Below are 23,494 nucleotides of genomic sequence, written 5' to 3' on the forward strand. Positions count from 1 at the left end.
TCGTTACCTTCGCAAATTACTATGAGCCTAACAATGATGACGCACACACTCAGTGAAGTTCCTCTTACTTTTGAGTAGGGCTGACTATTCCAGAGGCTTGAGCGGTAGGGGAAGAGGGCAGTGCATAGGATGTGCGCTATGCCTGTGTACTTGGCTGATTATTGTGATTCAGGTGTGAGGGTCACAGAGGACATGTAAATGTTGTTGCCCTATACCTTTTCATTCATAGTTTTCCATAGCAGAGGCCAAGATCTCTGCCTAAAAAATCCAGCTGTAAAGTTACTTATGGTAACTTTACAGTGATACTGTCTTGTGTAAAGGGGTGTAGACTCATACATTCTACTACTGGACAGAGAATTCCACCTAGAATTGGATGGTACCTCCGCGTGGACATCTCCGCCCAGTCATAGGTGGAAACCTACATATGCGTAGATCTTCAACAACCACCAGTAGAAGGTTGTGCTTTACAACTCAAGCATGACAGTTAGGCCCTCACTACAAGTTCAGAATTAAATTCCGAGCCCTGAACAAAGTTAGCACAGAGATCAGAATTATGACTTGTGTGATAATTATCATACCCTTGCAGTTTTTCCCCTGAAAGATTCTCGCAAAATCTGACATTTATCAGGGGAAGGACCTGTAAAAAAGGCATACCATGCAGAATTTGCTGGGTTATATGCCAATATTGCTTATTATGCCTAATTTACAAGTAGTAAACTCAAACATATGGAAAATATCTCACACTGAGATAGCGGTATTTAGCACGTTATAAATACCCCATCTTATTCTGACAAACTTGTTAAAGGGACCTAAGAGTCAACCAGTGGCTGTTGGGTATGTACTTATTAATATGTGAATGACACTTACAAAAACTGAATGCTGAGAGAAATGACTGTGCGCTTCCTCTGTAAATAGCATTAGCTGTGCGCAAAAGCAAAACCTGTTGATAGCCAGTCCTAAATATATAGGGGAGGTAGCCCCCTTAATGATGTGCTCAAATATGGACTTTCGCAGTCAGTGTTAATATGCTAGGTTGCTAGCTGGCATAGTTCATATTGTGCTCTAGTCTAGATGTCAAAATGATGGCAACACATTTTTTATGTCATTTCAGTAGTCAGTGCTCGACATCATCATTTCCTTTGTTACCTGAAGAGAGCACTAGAAATCCTGCAGTCAGATATCCAAAATGTAATTCAATCCAGGCTGCCAATCCCTTCCAGATTGGCTCATATCAGCAGCCAGCTTGCGAAACTCACTGAGGACATTAGGAGCAAAACCCTGCTGCCTGATATTCCAACAACAAGGTAAAGAATTTGCCCAAAGAACATAATTTGAATGTTGACACACTGCTATGTTTGTGTACTTTGGTACCAGTGCCTATGCTCTTGTATGAAAGTCTGCTCAGAAACGTTCTTAGGCATGGGCAAATTGGGCTCTGGCTCAGGGCCCCACCTTTCTAGCGGCCCCATCATTAAGCTTTCGGGACAGTCCCAGAGTGTTCAGAGATTTCAAATAACCAGTTTGTTTTTGAGCCATCCTATACTGTCCGGTCTGCACAACACCCACCTGAGAGATAGGGGGAGATAAAGGAAAACGCCTACTAGATTCTGCTTAGATTTAGCAAGTGCTTTAACCTGCCCAGCTACACAGGTCCTTGTATGCTGCTGGTGCCACATACTGTGCAGTAAATATTGGTATTGTGTGCTCCCTTTGTGGCTGCATCGTCCTTGTGGAGCTACTGCCAGACTGAAGCCATAATAGCCTACTGTCACCTAACTCAGAATACCAGTACAATGCAGCGCAGTAAAAAAAAGCAACTATTCCCACCATATGTCCGAACAGTGGTGCTAGACTAGCTACATTACACATTGTGGATAGAAGGTTTAGATCACTGGTCTTTCTGCTTATCTAGTATTAGATCGTTCATAGATTTGCATACTTGAATCATTCCCCTTTGTCAATGTGGGAGTTCCACGGTATCATAGTAAAGCAGTATGTATCACTGTTATAGGCTATGTTGGCAATAGGCCCTCAGTTTATTAGCCTATCAATGTCCTTTAACAAAACTTGAGCTATAACCAATCAGGTGCTACCACCCTCTAGAACACTCCTAAGAGAGGCTGAGTCCCTCAGATTTTCACCACATTACATATGTGAAGGGTGTCTCCCTGAGCTCTGCTCAGTTTATTTCTTCAAGTAAGATATTCAGAACTACTTCTACTTCTACAATGTCAGAGGCTTAAGGCCTTTTCCGACCCTGAAAGACCTAATGGGAGACAAGATTGCATGTGGCTGATCCACATATGACCCCTCAACACAAGGTAAAGGAGTAGAACATTTGTTGTATATTTTCCTCCAAGACCTTGAGTAACAGGGAGGGGAGGCTTCTCTTATGGCTTCAAAAGCACCAACACTCAGGGGGTCATCTTCTGAGGAAGATAGCGATGCCTCTTCAAATTCTTGTAAAAGATTAAGATCCCAGTCTGGGACCTCTGAGTAGAGCAGAAAATTCCTTAAAACATTTCACTAGAAATAAAGGACACTAAAATCTGGAAACAGAAACAATTCTCCTCACAAACAGCATTGTCTGAGTCACCTACGCCTTCTAACAAGGCCAGAGATAATCCTCAGCCTTCCTCTTCAGATTTGTTGACAGCAAGGCATACATTTTCTCTCTCAGCCCCGTCGACAGCACGACCACGGTCGACCGCAAGTTTGTCGACAACGACTGTGACTACTGTCTCATCGTTGAGACTGTCAACCGCAAAGACATCAAAAGCAGCCATAGATGCTCTCATCCCATCGACGAAGATTATAGCGTCAACGAAGACCTCATCCATGACCTCTTTGATGACAATCCTGTCGACGAATCCACTGTTGACGGAGACCCCATCACTGTCAACTTCATTGATGATGTTCTGTCGACCATGACTCAGTTGACAATTTCTCTTTTGACGATGACTCCATCCCCGTTGAATGCAATTCCATCTACAAAGGGCACAATGTCCACAAAGCATAAAACCTACGTTTCTCTGACTAAAACGCCACCGTTGACAAGAATTAAAATTACAAAACAATATCAAAGACCCTTTTCCGGCCTGAGGTTACTTCACTCAGGGATTTGTAACATCTGCCTCCAAGTCAACTACTGAAGGCCCCTTTGGAAGGGCTAATAGTCCGTCATAGCTTCAGGTCAAGTACCACAGAAGAAGATGACTTTGACGACGAAGGCTATTACTATCAGGGGTATTATCCTCCTCCTCAGAGGCATTATGAGGAGTTCAGTTACTATTTTAATCCTCCACTCAGACAGGACGAAGTACCGATGCCAAAATCTTTGGTTCAGAATCTCTAGGCTATGCTTATGGACTATGGGAAACAGTTTCCTGACCTTCTTATAGAATAGCCTGTTGCCCCACCTCAACCTGCTTCTCCACTAACTTCACCAATTTTTCCACCTCTCAGTCCTAGGTTGATACCCGTATCTTGCATTGCACAACAGCTAAGAGATGATCCTTTGTCATCTGATGACAATAGAGAAGAAGGCGAGATTCCCAAACCTCAGCCTCAACCAAATGTTTTGGGACAACTATGTCATACCCACTCCGTCACCACATCCTCAGCATCCTGTTGATTCACCTCCAGAAGACATTGGAGCTTTTCATAATCTAATGGATATGGCGGCAACACGATTCAACCTTCCCATTTCTATCAAACAGTCCGACCGTTTCCTCTATGACTATAAGAAACAAACTAGGAAGTCAGTTCTGTCTATACCTATTATAGATTGCATCTGTAAAGGGAGAGTGAAAATCATGAAAAACCCTGCTACGGTAGCGGCTCTCCTGCCTAGTGTTGATAAAAAGTGCATGGCTCCAGAGGATTCCCTTGCATGCCTGACAGGAACCCCAAACTAGATTCAGTAATTTCCCAAACAACGCAGAGGCCCTACAAAAACCCATCTGCACCTATATCGGAACCACCACACAAAGAAGGACAACGCTTAGATAACATAGGCAAAAGGTTATCCTCCATGCCCACCATCCCCATTCGTCCGGCCAACTCCCTGGCTATATTGGGTCGCTATGATCGGCAAATGTGGTTGGATATTGTTCCTTCATCATCCTTATACCTGAAGACAGAAGATCTGAGGCTAAGAAATGTTGCAGGAAGGTGAGCGCACCTCCACAGAAGTACTAGTTTGCTCTATGGACATTACCTACTCTGGCTTCCGCCAGCTAGCGGGTGCAGCAGTTTTAAGACGCCATGGATGGCTTAAGGCAACCTCATTTAGACCTGAAGTTCAGTCTGAGATCCTCGAGATGGCTTATGATGGGCACACACTATTTGGCAAGCATATCAATGATGTCCTCTTAGCCATCAAGACTGATACCGACACAGCCAAGTCCCTCGGAAAGTTGCTGAGGTTTGTCAACATACAGGAGTGGTTATTTGTGCTCCCAATCATACCAGACCTACCAGCCCCACCTGCCTATCAAAAACAGACATATCGTCAACCATCCACAGCAACCTATGCAAGGCAAGGTCCCCGTAGAAAATCACCACCCCAGAGCAGGGATACAGGCCACAAATAGTGCCCTCGACTAGCTACCAGCTACATCACCTCCATCTCACTCCGTAGGTGCGAACATCTCCAACTGCCCACTTCAGTGGAGAAACATTACATCTAACAGATAGGTATTAGACCTAGTTACCTATGGCCGTACCCTGGGGTTTACAGAAAGACCACCAAGCACTACGCCAAGGAAAGCGCACACCCATCTTCTTCACTTATTGAAATAGGAGGCCCTCATAATGCTTGTATGTATTTGTGCATATATATTATTATAAAGATGCATTTCTTTTTTACCCAACATACTCTAAGTGTAATTACCTACAATACTGCTTGCTACTCTGATTCAAGCATGTGTGATCTATGAAAGGTCCAATAATTGATAAGAGCCTCTCTTGTGTGTGTTCTATAGGGTGCTAGCACCTGATTGGTTATAGTTCAAGTTTGGTCCTTTTTTTAAGCCCCAGAACGAACCTACGCGGCACCCTCGCCTACAGACCCCTCCCCGGACATAAAACCGCGCTCACCACAATTGCCGACCTCATTGTGCACCACGCCATCGCCTCAACAGACTACATAATCATCGGAGACCTCAACTTCCACCTCAACAACTTCAGCGACCCCCAACTCCGCCACCCTCCTGGACAACATCGCCAACCGCGGACTGAAACAACTCGTTACCACCCCCACCCACAAGGCAGGCCACACCCTCAACCCCATCTTTGCAGGAGGCAGCAACATCCACTTTAGCCACACCACGCAACCACCCTGGATGGACCACTACTGCGTATTTCCACGGAGACCAACTCACCGCCCCCGAATCTGCACCCTGCCCTCCGCAAAGGAACTGGAGCAAGGTCACCAAGAAGCACCTCAACTCCACCCTCAACGGCGATGCCGCCCTACCTCGACCAACGCCAGCTCTTTAGCCATAGAACTTCACAGATGGTTCACCAACTGCGCAGACAAGCAAGCCCCCTTCCCTCCCCCTCCGCAACCCCAACAGACAGTGCCCCATGAAGACTACCTGGTGCCCCGCCAACCTCCATGAATGCAGACGCACCTGCAGACGTCTCGAGAAGAACTGGAGAAGCAGCAAAACTTCAGAAGATCGCACCACTTACAAGAACTCCAAGACAGAATACCACCAACTCATCAGATCTACCAAAAGGACCTTCATCCGAAACAAAATCCACCACAACCCTAGCAACTCCAAGGAACTCTTCAGCATCATTCAACAATTCACCAGGCCCCCAGCAAAGCCACGGAAATCACGCCTTCACAGCAATGAGAACCAGCCCACCATCCTTTCCTGGACCCCAGTCACCACCGAAGATACCGCATCGACAATGAAAGGCATCCACTCAGGAGCCCCAGCTGACCCGTGGCCCCCGCACATCTTCCACAGAGCCACTGGCTCCATTGCACCTGAACTACGACACACGATCAACCCACCTTCAAAGCCGGCACTTTCCCTAATGACTGAAGAAGCCCTCAGCAGATCGGATGGACCTGAAGAACTACCGAACCATCTCTCTCCGCCCTTTCACGGGCAAAGTCACAGAGAAGATCGTCAACATCCAACTAACTAAATTCATCGAAGGAAACTCCATCCTCGACCCCTCCCAATCAGGATTCCGCAGCAACCACAGTACCGAGACTGCCCTACTCGCCGCCACAGATGACATCTGCACCCTCCTCGACCAAGGCCACACAGCTGCCCTGATCCTACTTGACCTCTCTGCAGCCTTCGCCGCAGTCTCTCATCACACTCTCCCTGCCAGACTCCACAGCGCCGGCATTCAAGGAACCACCCTCGACTGGATCTGCTCCTTCCTCACCAGCAGAACCTAAAGAGTCAGACTTCCACCCATCCTCTCCGAACCCACAGAGATCAAATGCGGAGTACCCAAGGGATTATCACTCAGCCCCACGCTCTTCAACATCTATATTGCCCCCCTTGCCGCCATCGTCAGACAGCATGGACTCAGCATAGTATCCTACGCCGATGACACCCAGCTCATCTTCTCCCCCACTAAGGACTCCCTCACCACCAGACTCCAGGAAGGAATGAAGGACGTTGCATCCTGTATGAGCAGCAGCTGCCTGAAGCTTAACTTGGAGAAGACAGAAGTCCCCGGACCCTCCTCCCATGCATGGGACAACACCTTGTGGCCCACTGCCCTTGGCAACCCCCCCCACGGACCCCACCCGGAACCTCAGCATCATACTTTACTCCTCCCTCACCATGACCCGACAGATCACTTGCTTCAACACCCTCTGCATCGTTCGCAAGACCTTCAAATGGACTTCCCCCTGAATCAAGAAAGACTGTCACCCACGCACTCATAACCAGCAGACTGGACCACGGAAACGTCCTCTACACCGGGATCAACATATCTCTACTCTGCAAGCTCCAGACCATACAGACCACCTCAGCCAGACTTGTCCTCGGCATCCCCCGACACCAGCACATCTCCCAACACCTGCGGTACCTCCACTGGCTCCCCGTAGAGAAGAGAGTAACCTTCAAGATACTCACCCACGCCTACAAATGCCTCCACAACACCGGGCTCCAATATTTCAATAAAAGATTCTCCTTCCACGTACCCAAGAGAAACCTCTGTTCCTCCGACTCACCATTGACAAGACCCCACGCTTCTGCAGAGCCAGAACGGGTGGAAGAGCCTTCTCCTACCTTGCGGCAAAGACCTGGAACGAGCTCCCAATCAACATAAGATGTGCCATCACTCTGCACATCTTCAGGAAGACCCTCAAGACCTGGCTCTTCGACTGACCGGAGCTGCATGCCCCCCTGCCCACCACCAGCGCCTTGGGACCCTTACAAGTGAGTAGCGTGCTTCAGAATTCCATGATTGATTGATTGATAGGCTATTGAACTGATGGCCTTTTGCTATTATAGCCTATGATAGTGGTACACACTGCTTTACTATGATACTGTGATACTCCCACTACGACGACGGGGAATGATTCAAGCATGTGCATCTATGAAAGTCACCAATACTGGATAACTGTAGTTACAGTTAAGTAACTTCTTTTCTTCTTTGGAGCAATCCAGCAGGTGACTGCTTGCGCTGAGGTAGGGCTCAATGGTAGGCTGCGCGTCAATCTGTATTGCAGAGCAGCATTATATGCTCTATCCAAGTCTCCACTGTCCATGTAGAGCCACAACCTATTACCACCTAAGTCAGAATCCCTTTTCCTCACAGAGCATGGAAGGGGTGCAGCAAACAAAACATCCTTTGTGTGCACAAAAAATACAGGCAGCTGGCTTGTTGAGGCTCCCTTTTTTTTCTGATGCTAGCCAGCCAGCGGATGACTGTTCCAGGGTTGGACCCAGATCTTGGCCAACATAGAAGGTTGTCAATGATCCGATCACAGTTGCTGAGGATATGAATGACCTCAAAATGAATAATTAATGCAGAGTTGTACCGAGCAGGAGACCCCAAAGTATGTTTGACTCAGGCCCTTAAAATTCTTAAGATGCCACTAAATCTGCTACCTCAAGTGAAATACTTCTCAGATCCAGTGAATGTCTCCATATGCGACTGTCTGTCCCCTGCTATGACTGGCTGTTCCCTGCTGTGATTTTCTGCCTATATTCTTATTGCCCACTCCATTGTGTGAGTATCCACATCTCATTGGAAAGTCTGATAATTGCTATAAAGACCTATCCAAACAATAGCTTTTTTCAGGGATCCTACCAAAGACTCCTGCACACAATGTATATGTTTACCATAGGACATTAAGTATGCTACAGCTAATACCTTCTCTGGAATCCTCGTGAGATTACAAACACAATTTGAAGTACTTCTGATGTACTGTTTTTTTATGCACATTTACACATCAATGTAGGAAGGCTTTCCACAAATTCATCATCAGATTTATCGTCAAGTGATGGTGCACCACAACCAGCTTATGGGTTGGCAAGAGAAGGCTCAGCACAAATAGACTCAGTTCGTCACTCATATTCAGAACAACTAATTAGAAATTAGCTATTAAGTTATAGCTTAGACTAATTCTTATTGCCTAATTGATTTCACAACAGGAGTGAATGTTCCTCCCCCCAACACCACAATACTGTACCAACTGCTTTTAAGTGTTAGATAATTTGTGAAGAGATGTTTTTGGGAAGTCCAGATCTAGCCCCTCTCTACTCTGTGGCACAGCTACAGTGGTGCATGCATCAATTTGATTGGGTGGAGCAGACACTATGAATCAAAGGCTTAGGCTAAAGGCAGACATGAGAGAGAAGGTGGCAGTCTCCTTTCTCCCAGGGGCGACCTAGCCTCCCTTTGCCTGTTAAAGAGTGTATCTTGAAGTTTTACTTTTTCATGCCCTGATTCCCCTCACTATTAGCCTTCACCCCCTTGAAGTCCACCATCTCCTCTTCCCCTCTTCTGTTTCCCTTCTGCCTAATCTGCTTCTTCTCGCCTCAGCTGCCTGTCCAATAGATAAGGTCAGCTACTCACAGCACGCCATTTCTCTGTCCAGTGACATAGTAATGTTTTGGTGAAGACCCCTTAATCCTCATAGCTTCTTCATCATTCCCCTTTCCAGGTCTGCCTTACCTTGTGCCCTTTTCTGGTCCACCTTGCCCCTTTTGTGTCCACTGAGGTGACCCTTGTAGGGAACAGAATTCTTCGCTCATACCTAGATTGAAAACCCTATCAAAACAAATGAGAAAATTGCCTCTTGAGGAATTCAGGAGGTTGGGACAAATTTGCCATTGGTAAGGTTAAAACACAGCCTATCCTTGCCACTTGCATATACTCATGTTGGTAGAATGAACTATCAGTAGAAGTGATCCTGGCAAGACAAATACACGTTTTGTCAGAGACTTTTGAGGAAACAGAGTGAATCAATAGGAAGGATGAGCAAATTTCTTTACTGGAGAATTTGAAGAAAATGAATCGCGAAGAAAAATGCAGTGGAGGGCAGAGTCTATCTTTGTTTTACCTGTATATTGCAGTAGGCAATCTCCACCTTTGAGTCTGACTTTCTGTGTTCTTTCTGTTTGTTCTGACTTCAGTCATTCAACCAATACCAATGCTGCATTCTCTCTGCTTCTTTAATTTGATGGTTTTTTCTCCTTGCAGCTTGAGGACAGGATTCCCTGTTACAGATTATACAAGGAGTAGGTCCCTCTCGAGTCGGCTGCCTAGGTGGTTTCCCTACATTTGCTGGATCATCCTGTTTTCCATCAGTGGATTTTGTGTGTACTACTTGATGATTCTGAGCTTGAGTTTGACCAAAGAGAAAACCACCTGTTGGGCTATCTCCATTTTGTTGTCTCTTTTCCAGAGTATCTTCATCATGCCACCAGTCAAGGTATGCGGTTGAGCAGGCTTTACAGGTTCTGACAAAGCTGGCATTATCTTCTTTACCACACCAGGGAGGTGTCATACAACTAATTAACATGCAAGATTAATTGAAGAATCAATGTATCATCTAGCTGAGTTATTTATTACATCATGTTTACTAGGAAGCCCTCAGGCTTTGTCCACAATCTCTGGGTTTGGCAGAATTGGTTTAGTGTCACAAACACAGTACTTTATCTAGAGTATAAGAGCTTCCCTTCCCACTGTTAGCTGATGATCTTCTTGTGGCACCCTAGAGTTCACCATGTCACCATACACATGCTGCTAGGGATGAAGAGGTTCTCCATGAATTAATAGACATTCGTTTCCCATCATCTCTCCTGAAAGATATGCACTAAAACAGTCAGAGCTAGCCTCATGTCAATGATCAAGAGTCCATTTTTCGTCTGTCAATCAAATGAAGCCAATGTATTTGTTTACCTATTGCATGTTTGTAATACCTTGATAAAAAGGCAAGTTAATAAAATGTTGCTGGGTACATCTTTATAACATGAAATTGGACATTGTAGGAGAGCCCTCAATTTACTTTTCAATACTGGTATTAATTACAAACCGACAACCATTTTAGGAGAAATTATTTTCATTTGAGCGAATTCTTTAAGCTGTCTGCTAATTTCTGAAAATTGAGGAGTCTTCAATCCCATTCTAAGTTTTAAGATTATATAGCTTTCTTATCATTAAAACACCCTAATAGCTCATTTAAAGGCCCTTTAACTTCCTCTAATCAACTTACCTTACTTTGCACACAATACGTCTGTGTCTATTGGCATTATTAGGCTCACATTTCCGAAGTATCACACTATCTTATTACACACCATAGTATGCTAATGATGGTGGCTACATGTACATTAATTTTAGGTACATGCAAAGAGGCCTGTATGCACTGTATTGTGTAATGAAAATTTAGGGACAGCTAGGAGAGCTGCTCCTTGTCAGAAAGCACTAACCATGCACTGCGGATCCAGTGGGAGTAATGCATTCTTCCATCCATTCCCACATTCTCCACTGATTGTACACAACACAATATGTCGGACAATAGTAGCCACCGTGGAAGAGTATGGAATAAGTGAGAAAATAGAGACACAAGGTATCACTACGCCTACCTCTTCACTCTGCTGGGCACTGACTTCGGTTGCAATGGGTATCTAAAGGCACCGAAAGATGATTTAGTACCCTAACATGGGTGCTCTGCATCTAACCTTAACAGTGAAAGGATATGCCTTAAAGATACATCTGTGTAACCAACTCTCTGCGTTCTTTGTATGAAACTGAAGTATAGCTATATGAGTGATTATTGATGCGCTCTTCTGCTCTCCTCAGTAGGCACGATAACAACCTCTTGCTTTATTAATAAGCAACTTCTGCTGTTGAATAACTTTAATACTGAATTGTCTCATGCACAACTGGAACATACTGAACTTTCATTAATATTCCACAGTTCCTAATATACCAGAACATGTATCACTTACTAATTATCACTTGTACCCTAAATACACTTTCATATTTCATATATCATATTCTCCTGAGGCGGAAAGCCGGGAGCTACAGGCATGAGCACTCGCTCATTTTTAAACTTTGAGAGTCACAATAATAACTTGTATTTTGGTTTTAAACAACGATCTGACTATCCTGTGTGAATGCGTGTGTGTTGATTTTACAAACATCACCTTGACACAGCTCCACTCACCTGCCCTTAGACTCACAGCGGATCTTAGCGCTGCCGAGGACTCGCAGGGTAAACAAACATTGCCGCCATTTCCCGCCGCACTCTGAGGCCACGCCCCTTTCACAAGGCCACGCCCCCTGAGTATTTAAACCACGAAAAATCAAGGATCGGATCAGAAGACCTTTTCTCCTGAGGCGGAAAGCCGGGAGCTACAGGCACGAGCACTCGCTCATTTTTAAACTTTGAGAGTCACAATAATAACTTGTATTTTGGTTTTAAACAACGATCTGACTATCCTGTGTGAATGCGTGTGTGTTGATTTTACAAACATCACCTTGACACAGCTCCACTCACCTGCCCTTAGACTCACAGCGGATCTTAGCGCTGCCGAGGACTCGCAGGGTAAACAAACATTGCCGCCATTTCCTGCCGCACTCTGAGGCCACGCCCCTTTCACGAGGCCACGCCCCTCCACCGAGACCCCCTCTCTCTATAAAATATGTGCATGTACCGAACGCGCAGCGGGCGAGCGCAGCGGGCGCGACGCTTGCGCGCCGAAGGCGCGCCCAAGGCAAGCCCGTCTGCGCCCGTCCGCGCCAGCTCCGGGCCTAGGGCCACCCATACTGGCAGTACCTTACCAGCCCTAAGGATTACATGGTCCAGTACACAGCTATTAGAACTAAGTAAGACAGCCTGTTCGTCTCCCCTCACTTGTAGCTTTCCTCCATCATACCCTTTCCGGCACAACTGCCCTAATTGTCCTTTTTCCCTCTGTCCCGTCTGGTCTCGTACCAGAAACAGCACACCAGCAGCTAAGCAACCCCCCCCCACCAACTCCTACTCCATGGGTTTGGTTAATTGTCGCTCTCTACCCAGTCATGCCAACGACATCTGGCTGTTACTGTCCACTTCATCTTGGGACGCGCTGTTTCTAACAGAGACTTGGATTAAAGACTCCTCCAATCCTGATATCGCCCTAGCTCTTCCCCCTGACTACAGTTTCACAGGACTCAGCCGTGAAGGTTCCAAAGCAGGAGGAGGAATCGCGGTGATTCTAAAGAAAAATCTAAAAATCACCTCACGAAAAATTTTAAACATTAATCCCATTGAAGCTATGTACTTCTCTATCACTGATTCCTCCACAGCAGTTTGCTCAGGGATTCTGGTATATAACCCCCCGAATTCACCACAACCCGCTGTCCTAGAACTAATGGCTGTCACTGCAGACCTCTCCCTCAAACACCCCCACTTCATGGTACTGGGAGACTTCAACCACCATGTTGACGTAAGTAGCTGTAACCGCGCCGCCCAACTCCGCGAATCTATGCAAAACATCAATCTTACGCAAAAAGTAGTAGGCCCCACTCATAAAGGAGGTCATACACTCGACCTCATTTTCTCGAACAGCGAGAAACTCATAACCCTCCCCTCACTACCCCTTTCTTGGTCCGACCATTTTCTTATACCCTTTGAGCTATCTCGAACTCAAATTACAAAACAGGAATCTTCCATCAGATCTCAGGGCAGAAAATGGCACAAACTTACACTTACTGCCATAGAACCAAACTACCATAATAATTTAAACCCTCTCCCTGAAGACCTTAAGGAAGCAGTGCGTACACTAAACAGCGACATTACATCCGCTATCGAGAAAATCGCGCCTCTTCAAAGCCTCTCCTCCCACCGACAACAACCATCGGCCCCTTGGTTCACTGAAGAACTACGTACACACAGAAGTCTGTGCAAGAAACTGGAACGTCAATGGAGGCAGAACTATGACACAGTAGCTAAGGCCCGCTATCGACAAAGTCTTAAAGAGTTTCGCAAACTCAAACGCCAATCCATGAGCACGCACTTCTCCGAAAAAATTGCCAAGGCAAAAAATTCTACCAAGACGCTATTTAATATAGTAAAAGAATTTACTCACCCCAGCGCGCTCTCAACTCCAGTACCCACGTCTCAGACATTATGCGAAAATCTATCTAACTTCTTCGAAGAAAAAATTGCCAACATAGCGGCAGCGATCCAACAGAAAGATTCAGATACCACCAAAGACCCAACCCTCAACAGCTCTCATGCATTCACTGCATTTCAACCCCTCAGCAAAGAAATCGCCCTTAAACTATTTCAGGACTGTAAATCTGGCTCACCCCTGGACCCTGCCCCAGCGCTGATCATGAACAAAATTGCCCCCATCATCATTAACCCCCTACTGGACATATGGAACGCCTCATTATTCACTGGGGTTGTTCCCTCTGCCTGGAAACACGCCATGCTAATCGCCTATTTCACTCCTACCCAAACCCGCAAAGGTTCTGGAAAAGGCCGTTCAAAAACAACTGTCCCACTACCTGGAATCCAACTCCTTACTTCACGACACTCAATCAGGCTTTAGACCAGACTATAGCACTGAGTCGGCGCTACTAGAGGTATCCGAATCCATCCGCGAATGCACGGACAAGGGAGAGGAGGCCATGCTGGTCCTCCTCGACCTATCCGCGGCGTTTGATACCATCTCACACGACAAACTCTTGATTCGCCTACAAGAAGTTGGTATCGACGGGCCCCCCCTCGCATGGATAGAATCTTTTCTCACAGACAGAATACAGCAAGTGTTGCTAGGACCTTTTCTATCCTCCAAAAAACAGCTGGTCTGGGGTGTCCCACAGGGCTCTGCCCTCAGCCCACTATTATTTAACGTGTACCTCAAACCTTTGGCTAAAGTTGTGGATTCCTGGGGCGTCAAAGTAACCTTTTACGCTGACGACACCCAACTAGTGTTCTCTTTCAAAGAACACACTGAAAAATCTTTTAACAACTTTCGCCTCTGCATGCTCGACATCGCCTCCTGGATGTCGGCGAACAATCTAAAACTCAATACTAACAAAACAGAGGTCCTGTTTTTTAATCCTAAATCGCCCATACCATCCAAGCTCTGGTGGCCGTCTGAACTCAACCCCCCCCCCAGAACCAGTTCAAACTGCCCGTAACCTTGGCTTTCAATTCAATACCTCCCTCTCCTGCAAAACTCAAATCAATAAAGTAACATCAGCCTGTTTCGGGAAACTCCGAATGATAAAAAAAATCATCCCTTACCTACCACTTGAGTCCCGTAAAACGGTAGTTCACGCTCTCATCACTACTCATCTGGACTATGCCAACAGCCTATACGTAGGCGCCCCTACTTACCTCATTCACCAACTCCAAAAAGTACAGAATGCCGCGGCCAGGCTAATCTGCAATATCCCATACCGTCATTCCATCTCACCCCACCTGATCAAACTACATTGGCTCCCAATAAAATTCCGTATTCAATTCAAGGCCTTAACTGTGGCCTTCAGAGCTCTGAATGACCGAGGCCCAACCTACCTACGTCGCAGAATGAGATTCTCACAATCATCGAGAAACCTAAGATCTAATCATCTTCGCCTAATGATCTGCCCCCGCTTTCGCCTTTCACGTACTGGAGGAAGGGCACTGGCAGTTGCCACCTCCAAACTGTGGAATCAGCTTCCCATAGAGTTAAGATTCCTGACGTTGGAACCCCAATTCCGTAAAAAACTAAAGACCTGGCTATTCTCACAGATCTAATGATCTACTCCACTCCTTCTTGACCCTCCTGTGATTATGTCTTCAGCGCCGGGACACCTCCGTCGGAGGTAGCTGTGCGCTCTATAAAATTCTAAATATAAATATATATATATATACGGCATTAGCAATTATAACGTTATGCAACATATTTCTATTCCTTCACAACCCAAGCTTTAAAATGTTGTAAATCCCCAAATTCTGAAATTACCAAACCAAATGTTCCAGAGGTAGCTCACAATTCCTTATCCAACATATTTTGATTCCAGAATAAGTCCTTGTATCAGACATACTCTTCATTAAAATGTTAAGGAATTAAATGTTCTCCCAAAGTAATTTGAAAATCTGAAAGCAAGGGTCCTGGCTGCAGCAACATTGTATCACGGTTGCCAAGCAACAACACCATGAGGCACAAAGAAACGTATACCCCGCGTTCCAAAATAGCTGACGCCATCTCCAAACATTGTCACAATTCAGGGAATCCTCAGAAACAAAGTTCTGTTATCAGGCATCGTTGCGTAGATCAGACGCAAACTCATTTGGCTGGGAGTACCATTTACCTGCAAAAGAGACTGCAGTTGGCTAGTGTGCTAAGCTGGGCATCTGTGTTTGTTCTTGAGAGTCTGCAACAGTGTGGGCCGATTCTGCTCATGGTGTGGAATAATGCTGCGGGATGATGTGGTAGTTCCGGAAGTAAAATGTGGCATTTGTTGGAAGAACACCATCCCCAAAACACTCCTACAAAGTCAGACTCAGCCACTATGCTTGCTTGGTTCAGTATGGGGATGCAATTTCATCATTTTCTAGGCATTTTGTAAACACATAGGGGTATTCTAAAGGCAGGATTGAAACAGGCAATGCTTCAAGATTGCTGTGCATATTATATCAGTGTAAAATGTGGATACCTATTTCTTAGATAGCCTTTTCAATCAAGCATTTGGCAGACAGAGGAACTGAGGAACAGGGACATAGAATCATCATGTAGGGTGTTTTTTCACTGTAAGGATCCTGTATGGTATCCCACTGTTCAGTACCCTATTGCTTGCTAGCTAACTCTGTTTTATTCGGATACTATCACATACATATGCATATGTTGCTAATATACATAAATTAATTTTATCTTGTTCACAAATGTTTGTCAAGCAGAGAAGGGAAGATTAACAGCCACAATTAGCCAACATAATATAATTTCTTCCTGATTCCTTCTCTCCATGCGTGCAGTGCACCTCAGCTTGAATTGCACAGTAATTTGCACTCCTCACCAGGGGAAACATAACACAGGTCAAAACATAGAACTAATCTTCTATTTTACCATGCAGACAGCTGCGCTGACTGTCATCCAGATTCGAGTGCTGAAGAAAGAAACCATGGAAGACGCTGGAGAAGAGCATCAACTTCAGGAGGTTCTCGCAGTGCTAGGTATTCCTCATAATTTCTACCGCTTCTATGTGCCCATCATTCAACTATCAAATACACAAAGTTAACTCGGGAGGCACCATAAACCCACCTACGAACATTCCTCTCCATTTCACCTCATTACTAGTCCATCTAAAATCTCTCCATCCCAATGGTGGACAATTCAGCACAAATGTCGCGACTGATGAAACTCACACTCCTCTCATTACAAATCTCACTATTCAATAGCTGCACAGTCCTGCAGAAATATCACAACTGCAGTTCATCACTACATATGGACAGCAGCATGTTATAATCCATAATAGACATGCTGCCTACCCAAACAGAATAGTGCCACTCCTTCCAGATAACTGTGCATATAATCTTGACAGTCAAACAATCTTTCATTTGGTAGAAATCACTCTCAGACCAGGGGCGGCTCTAGGCTCATGGCGGTCCTGGGCAGGGAGCGTAGGTAGGGGGTCCCCGGAGGAATGCAGGCGCGGAGGCCAGTGAAGAGGGGGGGGGGGGTTTGTAAGTGGAACAGAGCCGGAGGTCGCCAAATCCCTGCCAGGGGCCTCCACGCAAATATGTATCCATCCTCGGAGGATTATTATATTAAGGATATATATTGGCGTGGCGGCCCCTGGGGTTTGGTGGCCCTGTGCAGGTGCACAGCTTGCACATGCCTAAGGCCGCCCCTGCTCGGAATATTCAGTTTCCCCCAAAGGCATTTATCCAATATACCTCTATCTACGACCGTATGTGTCACTTCTTGACATTTCTATTCTATACACAGTTGGCTAACGTCAATGTACAGTTAGATCAGAAGTCGTCACCGCACATTCACAAAATGCAATGGGCTGAGATGCCATGCCCAATCAAATCCCTGTTTGCCACGTCTCAGCATATTAATTCACTTCAGGTCCTTGCATCAAACTCTCTGCAATAAAGCTCAAACGTTTACACATCAGCATAGCTCAAATTCACCTATGCACAGCATGCCACAGCACACACCAAACTGCTCGAATGTGAGGCAGCTTCGTAAACTATACGCCTCTTCTGCCCATGGTAAGCATCCTTGGAAGCTTGACAATCCAACATCCCTGTGCCCACAAGGGCCCTCACATTCACTCCTATTTCAACACACCTCAATCCACAAAAAGCATGTCATAAAACATGGTCAACCCACCAGTATCCCCACCCCATTCCACCATACTACAGTTTACCGATTCACACGAGATAAGACCACATCAGTGGAACAGCCCTCACTGTACCAGGAAACCATCCATATCTAACACTGAAACCTCCTTTACCTCAAAGCATATAATTAATCAGAAACCTCATTACCAAAACGCATTACAATCCACCAGAAAGACCGACGTCTAAGCATGCTTCACGTTTTTGACAGTTTTTGGGAATTTGCAAACAAAGGATAGCATGATTCAAAAAACAGAACGCCTACTGATTGATAACGAATGGCACCACGCTTTGCCATTTCACCATTCACTCCAAAGGCAGAGTGCTGAAGTGGATTTTGGAAGTGAGATCATAAAATATTTATTCCTTTAGAAAATGTATTTTGAAATGATGGGGGTATTGACATACGCCTATTTAATAGTACATGTAGTTAAAAGCAAAGTGTTATTTAGGGATAGTTAGAAATTGAGGGAGTGTAATTTTCAAAAATGGGAGGAGTTGCGTTCGTCGGTTCTAGGTAAAAAAAAAATATTCTTAAACTAACAGGAGCCGAACATTATGAATATCTAAATAAAGCTATGGAGGATACTTGTTTTTATTATTTAGTGGCAATTTCGGAAACCCACTGTACCCTTGTTCTCAGGATGAGTTCAACGTTTGACCTCCCCCTCTCCTACCTTGCCAACGCCTGCGTATTTGTCGGCAGTTTAGGTGCAATATTTAATTCTTTTTTTTTAGGGCTAGTAGACCTTGTTTGTATATCCCCACAATACCAGAAACTTCGAAATGCAACATGCAGATCCTGCTCCCTCCAGACTCAGGGAGATGGCAGTAAGGTGCAGCAGTGGGCTGGCAGATGCAGGATGGTGAACACCACCAATGAATATCTCTGCTGTACAAGGGGTCTTGCAGGGGGTTATGTGGCTTCCCCTTCATTCATAATAATCCTGTAATGTTGGGGAGAGGAGGTGGCCTAACGGCTAGGGCAGTCGACCTCGAATCTGAGGAACTGGTTTCGTGTCCCGGCAATGACGCTGAACATCCTGTGATTCTGGGCAAATCACTTAATGGTGGTACCAGAGCCCTGCTGACCCATGTTATTATGTTCATGGTTGTTTCCCAGTATGTTCGGATACCCGGGCATTCCCATATGGTATCGAAGAATGTACCTACTGCACCATATTGTCGCAAGAAGAGCTGAGTGTCAGCCCTCCCTACTTTGGCTAATGATACCCTAGATAAATATGTCATGTGGAGCACTTTTGAGTTGCACCAGTCGCAGTCTTGAGGGTATTGCCACCTCTCGTGGAGACTCTAGCGCTTCCTGCCAGTCAGTGTCGTCTAGCTCTCCAATGTTGGCCTGCTATTTCTCACGGAGACTCTGTGTAGGGTCTGCCTTGTTGTTAATTATTTTTCGGTAGGTTAGTGATATGGCTTGTTTATCGATACTTTCCGTAAGTAACCTGTCTTCCAGTGGAGAAGCCTCTGGGAGGGTAGTATCTGGTGGGATGATGGCCATGAGTGCATGCCTAATTTGAAGGTAGCGGAACAATTTTGTGGGAGCATTATCATATTTGTCCTGTAGTTGCGCAAATGTAATAACTTTCCCTCTGATTCATAGGTCACCCACCCTTGAGATGCCAATTAAATCCCATTGCTTGAACCCTTTGCAGCTGCTCAGTCTACCTAATTTTCCGGTCTCCCAGAGTGGGGTTAATTGTTTTGTTGTGTTATGCCAGCCCAGTTTCCTACGGTCTGTGTACCATATTTGGACTGTGTGTGCGGTGGGTCCTGTGAGGTCTGTCCAGCGGGTCTTGTTGTAGAGTGCCCTCATTACCCCTCCCTCCCCAAGGACGTGCCTATCCATGAGGAATGCTGGTTCAGTCTAGGCAGAGTGAAGCCACTGGTTAAACACGATGAGCTGGGGGCCCAGTAATATATCTGTATGTTCAGGAGTGCTAAGCCACCATCATACCATCCCCTGATCAGCCTATTCATAGCTATCTATGCTGGCTTTCCATCCCATAGAAGGTTGCATACTTCCGCTTCTATCGCCCTGAAGTACGATGGGGGAAAAGAGAATGGGGTATTTTGCAAAGCAAAGAGAAATCTGGGCAATGCCATCATTTTAAAAGGTGCAGCTCTACCTAGTAGTCAGTGGGAGGGACTGCCAATGCTTGGTATCTCTACTACGCAGTCGTTTCAGGGGCTCTTGGAGGTTTTCATTCATAAACTCCTCAGGGTCTACTGTAATGTAAATTCCAAGGTATCTAAAGTCATTTTCTACCACTCTCACCTCACAGCCCCCAGGCATGACTGGCGGGGGCCACTTAGCACTTAGAGGATGGACTTATTACCGTTGATTGTATATCCGGAGTACCTTCCGTATGTCTCACAGAGCATTTACATTAAAAAAAATATTTTGTACATTTAATTCAGTTATGTTTAATGTAGTTTTTGTTTTAGATTTTTAACACAAGTTTAAAAAAATGACAGTTTTGAATTAACAAGGCAACTAATCATTTTAAAAAATAATGACAGTACTTGTGAGTGGCCATGTGTGGTGCTAGATTTTCTCCAAGCCTGGATCAGAGTATTGGTATGTCTGTTTTGGGACTTTTTGGGCTGTAGTAACTTTAGAAGTGCAGTTTGTGAATAACAAGGTGTTACTGTTTTCTGGGTATATGTTTGTTTTAGTATGCCACTACCTAAACCCCACCTTAATTTTCCTAAACTCTGCCAATTTTTGAGTATTCCTCCTTTACTACAACCCCCCCGGGCTCCTCCCACATTTATACATCAATCATATACTTACATGTGCAGAAAACTCAGCCACGTTTGGGACGATTTCTGCTTAGAAAAGATAGGCAAGGCATTGGTTTTTGCACATAGGTTTATGAATAGCATTTTGTTGTATGTCAGTCATATTCCTGTACTACTACTTCACGTATCACAAAATGTACTTTGTGAATCGGCTCTTAATCTTTTATTTTGAGACAACTTCTTGAGTTAGCAACGTATTTTTATTCTGTGATGAAATTCTTGGCGTGTTATCAAGGAGTTTCTTCAGCCATTGTTCAGGGTTAGACTCAGAACACCCTCGTATCTGCTGAATTTAATGCTCTATCGCTGAGGATCCGGCCAATTGTCTAAGGCCTTGACACGTTTTCTGTATAGAATATGAGAAAGTAAATATCAAGTAGCAGCTTCTTGAAAAAGATACTTCTCATTAAGCTAGTTATTTTTGGGTTTGTCTGTCCACAGATAGTAATGTATAATTAGGGATTTGTATATCCAGGAAATCTTTTCAGTGAATAGTGTGCTGGTTGTTAATTTGTTCTCGAAATGATTATACTTGGGAAAATCTGCGGCAGTGGTAAGGTGTGCGGGCCTCAGTTGCAAGTATCAGAACATTTGATTTAACAATAGCCTACATTTCTCTCGGCTGGGTCTGAACTGGGGTGTCAAAGTGAGCTAAAGAACTATGATGGATTCAACCCAGATTTGTGACTGGGGGTGAGTGTCTGAAAAGTTTCAGTGCCCCGTCCATCATCTCCTTGTGTTTGCTTTGTTTGCCCTAAGTTGGCAGGGTATGCCCAGACGTGGGTCCCTTGCTTACTTTGCCACTGGATTCAAGCTAGCCTGGCTGATGAGGGGGTTACCGCAAAACTGGTCCCAGGATGCTTGTTATCCAGTATTGCGGTATCTTTCATAGATTCACATGCCTGAATCATTGGCCGTCGTCGAGATGGGAGTCCCACTGTAAAATATTCAAGCAGTGCTTTAAATCCTTCATAGGCTATAATGACCCAAGGCCATCTAAACAGTAGTCTATCTATGTCCTTTTTAAAAAAGGAACAAATGTTGGCATCAAGCCAATCGTCTGTTAGCGCCCTCTAGAACACTCCCAGCAGAGGCCAGTTCTCCTCAGATTTTCACCGCATGTCGTGTGGAAGGGAGTCTCCCTGAGTGCTACTCAGTTTCTTCTCTTCAACAAATCTGCACATCATTTCAGACAAAAAAGGCATTTTCTGCCCTTGTAAAACCTGTGGGAAGAAAAGGGTCCATGTGGATGATCCACACAAGGAATGTATGTATTGCCTTTATTCTACACATGAGGTGAGAGATTGTAAAATCTGTTGCACCTTCTCTAACAAGACCCTCAAGGACAGAGAGGGAAGATTGTTATTGTGGCTCCAAACCACAAAACAGCAATCTCTTTTTTCTGAGGACAGAGCTTCAACAACCCACAAGAGGGCTAGATCCAAGGATGGTTCCTCAGATGAGGTGAGGATACATTTTAAACCTTCCCAGGGAAAGGTCTTTGCCCTCTACACCTGTCAGGAAGGAAAGAGATCACCCTGAGCTTCCTCTTCTGATCCTGTAAGTTGGAAAACTTTGAAAAAGCAATCGCCGACGGCAAACTCTCTCTCGTCAACGACAATCTGTGTAACATCGTCGACGACAGAGGTAACAACGACAGCAATCCAGTCTCCTATTCTCTCTACCAGAGTCTCCATCTCGATGACGAGAGCTCCATCGTCATCAAAGACCGTCAACGCCCCTCCGTCGACTACATTGCCATCGACAAAGATCACTATGATGACGGACTCATCCACTGGAGGTCCTTCGACAAAGACACCGCCGACGGCGACACCACTGTCCACTACAGCACCGTTGATGAAGGAGGTGCCCTTGTCCATAACTTCTGCACTGTCGACACCCCGTCGACGATGATGTTGCCTTTTCTTCCATCACATCTGTTGGAAGGGTATCTGGGAGAAGAGGATGATGATGATAGTCTCTATGGGGTGGCTCACAGCCCATCTGAGCTGCATGTGAAGTGCCAGGAGGATGACGAGGAGGATGAAGATTATCAGGAGGAGGCTCAATATTACCATCAAGGGTATATGGCTCCACGTCATAGTTATCAGTTTAACTTCCGACCGGAACCTCGCCCCAGGGACATGGCCCATCTACCCCCATCGTTAATCGAGGATCTTTAGGCCTTGTTGGTGAATTATAGACAGAGATTCCCTCCTCAGCAACAGCAATCAGAAAATCAGGTACCTCAAGTGGAAGAACTTGCAGGTACAAAACATTTTCATGGGCGCCTTTTCTTAAAATATTCCCTTTGTTTACAGATTCCCCACTACCGTCCGGTATAAATATTACTCATAAGGAGAGGTCCTGAAGAAGGTGGATGCAAATTATTTTTACCCACTGAAACGTACGTCGACCTAATGGACCCCCAGCTGGCAACCTAATCATGGATTTTAAATGAACCTTTCTTTCCCTAATCTGAAGTGTGTATGCCTTCGTGGCTGGGTGTGGTATGTGTGTGAGGTGTGAATGTATGAGTACGGCATGCAAGGTTGTGATGTGATGTGAGGTAGTTGTGGTGTGAGGTTGATCACAGCATGGGGTTTCTGTACAAATAATGTTTATAATGCACCTTAATGTGAAATGCTGAAAGGCATACAAAAAATATTGTGTATAAAAGATAAAAAAAAGAAATGTTTGTGTATTTAAAAAAAAATGTTTTTATCTTTTGAAAAAATGAATTTAGGATGGGTAAGATGGCGGCTGAGCACTCGGCCGAGTGAGCTGGTGTTGTCTCTCTCCTGGATGACTCACCCCCTCTAAGTCTTCAAAGCCGCTTGGACTGCA

General features: G+C 45.2%; 1 protein-coding gene across 4 annotated transcripts in view; it reads left to right on the plus strand.

Moving 5' to 3' along the window:
• LOC144798682 (polycystin-1-like protein 3) overlaps window positions 1-23,494 on the plus strand; it is a 1,031,816-nt gene that overhangs the window by 596,616 nt on the left and 411,706 nt on the right. For all 4 annotated transcript variants that reach the window (XR_013603613.1, XM_078669668.1, XM_078669669.1 and 1 more), the window contains exons 18-20: window positions 1,112-1,304; window positions 9,694-9,925; window positions 16,549-16,648. Coding sequence is in view for 3 of the 4 variants with exons in the window: in XM_078669668.1 (XP_078525794.1) it covers window positions 1,112-1,304; window positions 9,694-9,925; window positions 16,549-16,648 (525 nt within the window). In the remaining variant the exon portion in view is untranslated. The remainder of the gene's footprint in view (window positions 1-1,111; window positions 1,305-9,693; window positions 9,926-16,548; window positions 16,649-23,494) is intronic.

This window comes from Lissotriton helveticus, chromosome 12 (genome assembly GCF_964261635.1).
Source record: "Lissotriton helveticus chromosome 12, aLisHel1.1, whole genome shotgun sequence".
NCBI lineage: Eukaryota > Metazoa > Chordata > Amphibia > Caudata > Salamandridae > Lissotriton > Lissotriton helveticus.